The sequence below is a fragment of the Chionomys nivalis genome, chromosome 8 (assembly GCF_950005125.1).
Source record: "Chionomys nivalis chromosome 8, mChiNiv1.1, whole genome shotgun sequence".
NCBI lineage: Eukaryota > Metazoa > Chordata > Mammalia > Rodentia > Cricetidae > Chionomys > Chionomys nivalis.
The window spans coordinates 44,247,143-44,257,279 of NC_080093.1; the positions used below are offsets into that span (position 1 = coordinate 44,247,143).

Sequence of the window (10,137 nt, forward strand, 5' to 3'; positions counted from 1 at the left end):
ATGACAAAGAGCCAAGGAAGAATCTAGGACAAACAATCTCATTGACTACTCTTTTCTTTATGGATATTCCAGACTTCTCTTGGGAGAAAATGTGTGCATTAGTGTATGACTAAAGAGTTAAGTATTCCCTTTTAAAAGCTAGAGAGTGACCTCATCTCACTCCATGGGCTCAATAAAGCCACTGGGAAACACCCAGATTGTTCTCAAAATGCCTAATATTCACCTTTAACATAAGGAATGGAGAAATTACATTTTAATATTCTATATCAGAGAGCATTAAAAATAGCATTTAGCCTTTAGAATTTCTAAAAATAGTTGTTCGACATAAAAATAACTCATGAAAAAAATAATGTATCAAATGATATAATTTCCAGGAAAAATTTAAGTTTACTTTCTCCCTGAGAGATTTCTTGACTCCTGTGGATTGCCAGGGAACATAGAAGGTCTTGGCTCTTATCAGTGGGCTTTACTAAAATGTGGGTTTTTTTCATTTTAGTTTGATTTATTTGGGTAGTAAATAATAGGATTGGTTGCCCCATTAGACTTTATTATTAAATAAAACAAAACAGTCTATAAATAATAGAATGATAATATTTTTCTTCTTTATAAAAGGGGGTAGAAAATCTGCTAGAGAAAGTAATAACTGAGGGCTGGAGAGATGGCTCAGCCATTAAAGGCTAGGCTCACAACCAAAAATATAAGAGAAAGTAAGAACCAAATCTACTCATTTTGTTTTAAATAATTTTGTACAAAATGCCTTATTGAGTGACAGAAATCTGGAACTATTTTTTCTCTAAGCCACACACATGCAATCACACAAGCACAAATATTGATATATTCACACACAAAGATGAGCACACACACACACAGAAATTTACAAACAGGTGAAATACACATGAACTATTTTACACACATACAACTACTCACACAAACACACATACACACAGAAATACATATACAAATACATGCATATTCACATATATGTTATGGAGTAATCTTTGTACACAGTGAATATGTATTACTCTCATTGGCTAATAAAAAGATGATTGACCAATAGCCGAGGAGGAATAGATTGAACAAGAGAGCCAGAGTAGGAGAATTCTGGGAAGAGGAAGGGTGGAGTCAGAGGAGTCACCAGCCGAATGCAGAAGGAATTGGACACACAAAATGAGATAGAGGAAAAATTTACAAGCCTCAGTGCAGCACAAAGATGAATAGAAATGAGTTAAGTTGAAGAGATAGTTAGTAATAAAACTGAGCTATAGGTTAAGCATTTATAATTAATGTAAGCCTCAGTGTGTTTATTTGTAACCAAGCGGTCAGGACAGGAAAACTTCACATAAATACATCCATACATATGTCCATACATACACCACCACAAGCACACACAGAGCACACAGAAAACATAAACACTTGCATACATATATACACACATAAACCACACACACAAACACACATATGCAGCACACACAAACATTGTTATACTTAAGCTCCACTGGAGTGGACCTCACCTCATTTGATAAAAAAAAAAAATCAAACATCTGAATCCACCATTAGAGCTGTTTTTATACAGCTCACATGTAAACATTTATATCAATTGACATATTTCAGTCAACTCTAAGGTCTTTATTCAGTTGCACTGGGTTTGTGGAGAAAAAAATGGAAGCCACGTCCAAAATATTCTGATATGCGTTAAGTTCAGAGCAACAGACCCGTTTCTAACTTTAAACTCAAGATGGTTTAATTTTCACATGGCAAGCATTCTTCTGGAAGGAACAAATTAAACATTAATAAGTACCCTCAACTAAATGTGAAGGAAAACCCCAGGGAATCTCAAGTGTTGCTAAGGAATGATTCTTGAAAAGAAGCAACAGAAAAACTTTATCAGTCAGCAGAGGGCAAAGTCCATGTGTGCACATGACTGCACTACAACTCAATGCCTTTGAGATATGAAGAAAGAGATATCCCACATATTCTTGCATTTTATTTATGTATTTTATTCGTGGGGCATCCATGAGTCACAGCGTGTGTGTGGAGGTCAGATGGTAACTCTTAGGACTTAGTTCTTTTCTGTCGCCAAGTGGGATCTGGAGATCAGACCCAGGCTGTCAGGCTTGCAGGCAAGCACCTGTCTATCGAGAAGTCTTGCTTACCATAGTGTTTAAATTACTTCTTTATATCACCACAGTCTTCTTGTGATGGTTGAGTCTCACACTATGTATCCCTGGCTGGCCCAGAACACGTATGTAGATAGAATGGCCTCGAACTCACAGAGAATCACCTGTCTATTGGCTTCTAAGTGCAGAGGTTAAAGGTATGCACTACCTCACCTAACTATATCTCCATATTCTTAACTAATGACATAGATATAGTGGCAATATAGTGGAAAAAAGGTTATGTAAATTAAATTGGAAAAATATGAAATATGTATTGGCTCAAAATAATATTGCATAGGATCTGGGAAGATGGCTCAATGGATAAAGCACTTATCACACAATAAACTCCACATGTAAACTCTAGTTCAAAGTTCTATCCCCAGTACCCACACAGTACCTAGTAGCATTGACATCCTGCTTATAATCCCAATGCTTGGAAGGAATAGTCAGGGTAATTTCTTGAACAACCTGACTATCTATACTAATGGAATTGGTCAGCTTCAGGTTCACCAAGAAACCCTGTCTTAACATATAAGGTGAAAAGTGATCAAGGAAGACACTGAACATCAACCTTGAGCTCTTCAGGCATGCACATATTCTATTCATGCATGTACACACCACACACACATCAATCACACCAAACACATTCACACACACACACACCACGTGCATGCGCACACAAACAATGAAGCATAAATGTTAGACTCTTTTTCACTTCCACTTTCTCCTTGTTGACCTTCACATTTTCTGAGATCACCTTTAAGGATTCAGGAAGATACTTCCTCAATGATCTCTCCAGCGTCTGCAGCATTTGTGCACCTTGCAGTGTGACAGCCATGAGGACACTTTAACCTAGAGAAATAATAAATGGACATTCATTTGTGACAGAAACAACAGTAGCCAGTTCTGTTTGATTAGCCAAATCTTCCATTCACTAACATCCTCACCAGCCCTGAAGAAACACCAGACTTGCAGGAGGAACACAGGAGTCTCTCTCTTACCTTCTCAGTTTCTCATCTCACTACTGGATTCAAATTACATGAACAAGTGCATTTTATTCTTTAGAGTTTCCAGTGTGCTGTTGTATCTCCTGGCATCTCCAGTAATGGTGTTACTCAGGAAGTTGCCTAGCCTCTGTGCTTTGGTTTCTTAAAAGGTAGATGGGATGGTAGCATCATCGGGCTCATAGAATGTTTGTGGGGCTAATATTAGATTGACTAACATTCAACGTGTTTTGGCAGAGAGTTGGTTATATAAACAATATTCAACTGTGCTATTTATTTTCTTGCTAATGTTTCTCCTCCTATTTCTCCTCATGTGAGTTAATATTGCATATCTTGATGAAAATGTTTCATTGTAAAATACTTTGACATTTTTTGATATAAATAATAAAACTTTATAACCAAGTCACATTCCAGCTGCTATTTTTAGTCATTGTTTTGTGCCTTTCTTGCATAGTTTCCTCTCTAAATAAATTCTTGAGTAGCACTGAGCAATGTGTAATTGAACTCTGGAGCTTCTGACCCTGCCATGCCAGAAATAGAAATTAATCTGATGAAAGCAATTTAAAAGAACAGAACAGAATTTTTAATAGCTATACAAACACAGGTATGTGCTAAATAGAACTTCAATGTTAATGACTAGGGAACAAAAATGTAAAACCCAATCTAGCAAATATGATAACTCTAAAACATTAACACCATACCTACAGGCATGATATACAGTGAATATAGGTATAGGATTGTAGAATGTGGGCATAACATTACTATTAAAAGTATGATCAGAACATATAGGGCACAAAATAGCTTCTAAGTAACATGCAAAAGATGAGTTTAAAAGAAAACATAGGTAAATTCAAAACTAGTCTTCAGATGCAACCTTGAGCATAAACTAGTCTGTGGTAGTAGTCTTCAGATACAACCTTGAGAATACATTTTTCTTGCTATCTGATTAAGTGACATCACCGTGGGGTATATTCTTGCTACCCTCTTACCAGTAGTGGACAGAGAAACCCACGTACCCTGGAATACAACCGGAAAGACTGAGAACAGCAGTGCAGTACCTCCACACAGTAGATTCTATATTTAACCACTTCCAAAAACCATAAAATACTTCCTCATTACTGCATAGAAGAAATATCTAAGAATTTTTCATTATACTTGACAAACTACCTTTTACAGAATACGTGCATGCTATGTTTCTTCAAGTGACATTGCTATTTTTTCCTTAAGGTATTTTTGGTACATATTCTGAGAGTCATTCAGTATGATCATTTTGATATCATTTATTTGAGAGGAGGAAAATGTTAAAAAGCAATAATGACCTTTTACAAACCATGTTGCTTTATATATTTAAGGTATACCACGAGATTTTGTAGAAAATACACACAGTGCATAGCTTTATGTTAAATTTTTGGATGCTGTGTATGTATGTATGCTGCCAGACTGAAGCAATTAACATAGTCCATTATGTCAATAGGTATGGAGAATTTTGTTTGTTTGGATGCTCTATGAGCACAGCTGATACCAGAGCTAGGGAGATGACTCAGCAGGCAGAGGTACTTACAACACAAGTTCGGTGACCAGAGTTTGATCTCCAAAACCCACAGAAAGGTGAAAGGAGAATATCAGCTCTTCAGAGTTATCCACTGCCCTTCACAAGAGGGCTGTGGTACACATGCTCCCAATATAAATTAATAGATAGAGAAAGAGATGATGATATGATGACGATAGATAGATGATAGATAGATAGATAGATAGATAGATTAGATAGATATTTTAATGAACAGTTAAAACCCACTCATCACTTATGCATCCCACAAAAACATTTTATGACCTACAGTTCCTGTGTTGTTCATTTGGCTTCCAGACTCTTTCATCCCACAGATCTACTGCTCTGAGACACATCCTCACCTGGAAAGCTGTCTCCACAAGAAGTATTTGTAAAAGTGGACTTCTGGGAGGTGAAAGACCCTTCCGAGGCAGCAGGCTCAGCGGGAATCTGAAGAGTGAGTGAACATTGATGTGCCTCTTGCAAAAATTAACTGAGCTGGGGCTGGAAATGTGAACCTTGCACTTGGCACGTTTGCAAAACCTTTTTGTTGTTAGTTCTAGTGAAATCCAACCCTTCCCTCCTTCACTGGTCTCAGGCTGTTGGAAGTGGCTCTGCAAGATGAGGCTAACATTTGCTCTCTGAACTTCTCTCTTGTAAACATTACCTCGTCCTTCACCCCACTTACCATTAGTATGCCAAACAAAGGTATAATAGGCCAGCAGAGTGGGAAGGGACAGTTAGGTAAGCAATATCCTCTTCCACCCCATTCTTACCATCAAATATCATCAACAGCACAAGGCAGGAAGTTTGAGTTATAGAGCTTAATATCATATCTTTTTTTAAACGTATAACATAAAAGAAAATGACATTCCTGCAGTGTTAGAGCAATACGAATCCCTTTCTTCATAGTCTTTTTCTGCTGCTGGAGACCACTTTGTGTTCTTGGTCTGTGATCCCTCAGGAGGCCATATTTATGTCCATGGTCTACGCTGCTGCCTGAAGTCATGTTGATGTCTGTGGCCTGTGTTACCACTGGAGGCCACGCCAATGTCCATGACCTGTGCTGTGGTCAAGGACCATAATGGTGCCAGGGGTCCAGACTGTAGCCAAGGATTGTAGTAATGTCTGTGATCTTAACTGCTGCTAGAGACCATGCTGAGGTTCGTGGTCCAGGCTGATGGATGCTGGAGGCCATGGGGATGTCTATGGTACCTGTGCTGTTTCCAGAAACCCATGTATAAGTTCATTATCCATGCTGCCTCTTTTTTTTTGTATTTTTAAATACATATCTTAATGTTTTATTTATGTATACAATGCACTGTGAACACATGTGAACACTGTGAACACTGTGAACCCTTACCATTTCTTATCCCCCTTCCTACCCCTTCTAACTCCTATAGACAATCTTATTTCCAACCAGTCCCCCTGTTATTGTCCTGTCTTTTTTTTTCTGTGTGGTGTGAGTGCAGGTAGACATAGCTCATGCGTGCTCATTATTAGAGTGGCCACATCACATCACATCCGGAAGATGCTATTTCACAGAAGCCCTCCCATCCTCCAGCTCTACAATCTTTTTTTCTCTTTGATGTCTCCTGGGTCCCAGGGGAGGTGATAATAGTTGTCCTGTTTATGGCTGAGATCTCACAGTCTTTGAGTCTTTGTATTCACCTCCACCTACTACCAACAGCAGCAGTGCTAGTCTAAAGGGATGAACAGAAACATTTGAAGGAGAGTGTGCTGTCACACCTATTTAGTGTAATATTAGTTCTAAGACTGACGTAGGGCCAATGACATCTCCAGGCACAAGGGTTTGCTTAAATTTGCAGTACCAAGTATTTCTGTAAATGTCAAGGAAGCTTCTGCTGTAGTGGTATCTATGACTACAGACTTATAGTTGAGAATGAGAGACATAGAAGGGTTCTGCGGCATCTGTCTCCCCCACTCTCCCCCCAAAGAAACAGTCTAGACAGAAAGTCATTGAAGAGAACTCTTAATCTCACTTTTAGGGAAACAGAAACTGGTGGCTACTGTGGTGAAGATAGAAAAATATTCAGTACAGAGATCGTTTATTCTTTTATAAATTCCACAAAAGGGCTGCATTATGCTATTGTCATAATGTATAGGATATATGTTGACTTTCCATAGTAGTAAATGATATGCTGTATCTGCCTACCCTATAACCCTTTCTTATCTCCTCTCACTTTACCCTCTTTTCTCTTCTAAATCTCTTAGAATACTTCTCTTTTTACTCTGTCATTCACATGACAGAAAATATGTGATGCTTATCTATGTGAGCCTGCCTGTTCCACTGAGGATCCCATTCAGTTCTGTACATTGTCCTGTAATGCAATTTTATTCTTCTTTGTCACTAAACAATGCTCTGCTGTGTGTGTATGTGTATAACACATTTCTTCCATTCGTCATTCACTGATGGCTGCCTACCCTGATTCATACCTTGGCTATTATGAAGAAGTAATGAAGCACAGGCATGCAGACATCTCTGTAGTAAGCTTTGATTCTCTGGGTATGGCCTTAGTATGGATAAAACACCGGGTGCTTTCAATTTCTTTCTATAACATCCTATTGAGTTCTACCGTGGCTGTACTAGTTGGCATTGCCACCAGCAGTGTCTAAGGGTTCCTTCTCTGCTTCACTGCTGCCAGCATTTTCTGTCTGAGTTCTTAAGGCTAAACATTTTGACTGGAGTGAGAAGGAATCTTGATGCAATCTTGATTTTCATTTTCTTGGTGGCAGAGGCTTTTCTTTCTAAACTGACAACACTTATTAACATTTGATCCACCTTTCTAAGGACCGACAAGGTTCGTTGGGAAGTTATCTCAGTCCCAACTTCGCTATATGAGACAACTAAGGGAGGAAGTTTGACAGTCTCTGGGTTCTTGGAATCAGTACCATTTTCCCAGCTAGTCATGAGTTCTACTAAGGAAAGAAGAGATGCTCAAACTGGAGAACCAGAGAAACAAGTAGCTATTACCTACACAGAGAGTCAAAAGAGCTTGCGTTTTCCTTCAGTCAATGAACTGGCACTGTGCAAGTCTGCATGTATTTTTCTCTGTCTCATTTTAGGATTCTTATGTGAGATTTCTCTCTTTATGCTTGAATACTATTAATGAGTAAAGAAACTGCAGGGCAAAGTTTAAGTAGGCTGGGAAGACAGAACTGAATGCTGGGAGAAAGAAGGCCTGACTCAGCTAGAAGCCATGGAACCACTACCAGAGACAGATGTGCTAAAACTTTTCTGGTAGGCCATGAGAACTCATGGTGATGCACAGATTAATGGAGATGGGTTAAATTAATATGTAAGAGTTAGCCAATAAGAAGTTAGAGCTAATGGTCCAAGCAGTGATTTAAATAATACAGTTTCTGTGTGATTATTTCAGGGCTAAGCTAGCCAGACAGCCAGGAACCAACAAGCAACTCCCTCTTCCAACAGAATTCTGCATTTCCTTGGCACATTAATTCCCCTTCTCATCACTTGGGGTTTGAAGCCATTGTGATTAACCTTGACTTTATCCATAACATAACTCCGTTAAACTGTTTTGATGCTGTTAACCGGGTAAACACATGGATTGCATAAATCACAAAGGCTGACTACAACAGAGGAAAGGGGTCCTCCTTTACCCCAACTACAGAAGCAGACCCCTCCTCTTTTGTCTTCTTCAGCCTACTTGCTTAAACATACAGCCAGTCAAAAGACAAGGAATGTGCCCACTCTCCTCTTCCCAAGGACAAGTCTCTTAACTTTTTTGATGCTTGGGAGGGAGATGTATTGAAGTGGGGATATAGGGAGTGGGAGGCAGTGGGGGCATATATGATGAATTTATATTGTATATATAAATGCAGTTCTCAAAGAATAAACACCCTTGTTGGAATGGGTGTGGAAAAGAGGAAAGGAACTATTCTGCATGGCTGGTAGGACTGTTGATTGGTACACCCATTATGAAAAATTGTATGAATACTTTAAACGAAATTTAAAAACAGAACTATCATGTTATCCATAAATACTTCTTTGGGGCATATATACAATGAAGACCACCCTATCTTTACTTCATGAAGGCAAACTCATTGTGGGGCAATTCATAAATTGTCAAGATTTGTTTGTTGATGGACAAATTGGTAAAGAAACTATGGCATAAAAAGTATGATCACAATGTAATAATATTGGCCTTGGCAAGAACAAGTTCTTACCATTTCTATAAAGTGAATGAACTTGACTGATATACCAGCTAAGATAAACTAGGCAGAGAAAAACTAACACATGGATTCACTTATATGCGGAACTTAAAACCATTTTTAAAAACACAGAAATAGAGAACAAAATGCTAGTCACAGAGGTTAGGCATGAGGTGAGAAGGATAGTATGTGTATCAGAGGATTACAAAATTTCCCTCATGTTGATAAGAAAATGTGGAGATCAATTTATAACATAAATATCAGAATAACAACGAATTTTATATGAGATTCAGACTAAATGGGATTGTAGATGCTCTTAATGTCAAATCAAAATAAAGTAAATATGTGAAGTGATGGACTTGTGAAATTGATTCACTATAAAAAACATTGTTGTTGTCTATTTCTTCTAAAACTTCATGTTGTACATATTTAAAATACACAATAAATTTTCTTAAAAATTAGTCTCCCAAGAACAAGTGCAGTTCCACCAACACCAGTACATAGGTGCGGGCTGGTGTGTCTTTGGGCTAGAGAGCTGGATGCACATCTTTGGGTCACAGTGGTTGTGGTGTTGATCACCTAGGAGTGATTTAAAATTGGGTGATGTTGAGAAAGGCGAGAAGATTGTTGTTCATAAGTGTGCCCAGTGCAAGGGAGGCAAGCATAAGACTGGAGCAAATCTCAGCGGTCTGTTTGGGAGGAAGACGGGTCAGATGGCTGGATTCTCATACGCAGATGCTAACAAGAACAAAGGCATTACCTGGGGAGGGGATGCCCTGATGGAGTGTTTGGATAATCTCAAAAAGTACATTCCTGGAACAAAAATGATCTTCGCTGGAATTAAGAAGAAGGGAGAGAGGGCAGACCTAATACCTTATCTTAAAAAGGCTAATAATGAGTAACTACACTGCCTTATTTATTACAAAACAAATGTCCCATCTCATGACTTTTAATGTGTACCATAATTTAATTCATAACCAAAATTCAGATCATGAATGGCTAACAATATTTTGTTGGACAGTCCTGATTTAAGTGAAACTGACTTATAAAAAAGTGAATATGATCTTTTATAAAAATGACAATTCCAGTTGCATAAATGCTATCATTGCTTTCCCTTTCTCAAAGTAAGATTGGACTAAATTATTAAAGACCTACTTTCCACAAAAATGGGGGTGTCACCTCAAACCTACTGAATATTTTTATACTGAAATTTATATAGCTGGGCATATGACTATGT

At 38.2% G+C, this 10,137-nt stretch overlaps 2 protein-coding genes across 5 annotated transcripts in view; one reads left to right on the forward strand and one right to left on the reverse strand.

Annotated features, from left to right (window-relative positions):
- The window catches only part of LOC130880277 (glycine N-acyltransferase), a 43,888-nt gene that overhangs the window by 7,716 nt on the left and 26,035 nt on the right, over positions 1 to 10,137 (reverse strand). For 2 of the 4 annotated variants that reach the window (XM_057779236.1, XM_057779235.1), the window contains exon 2: positions 2,914 to 3,008. In XM_057779236.1, coding sequence (XP_057635219.1) covers positions 2,914 to 2,994 — 81 coding nt within the window. In that variant the 5' untranslated portion in view covers positions 2,995 to 3,008. Of the gene's footprint in view, positions 1 to 2,913; positions 3,009 to 3,157; positions 3,259 to 5,068; positions 5,216 to 10,137 lie in introns of those variants that run through there. The other 2 variants (XM_057779233.1, XM_057779234.1) reach the window with 2 other exon arrangements.
- On the forward strand, positions 9,069 to 9,802 carry LOC130879326 (cytochrome c-like). Its single transcript, XM_057777668.1, has 2 exons — positions 9,069 to 9,073; positions 9,484 to 9,802. The coding sequence occupies exons 1-2, from the start codon at positions 9,069 to 9,071 to the stop codon at positions 9,800 to 9,802; spliced, it is 324 nt and encodes a 107-aa protein (XP_057633651.1).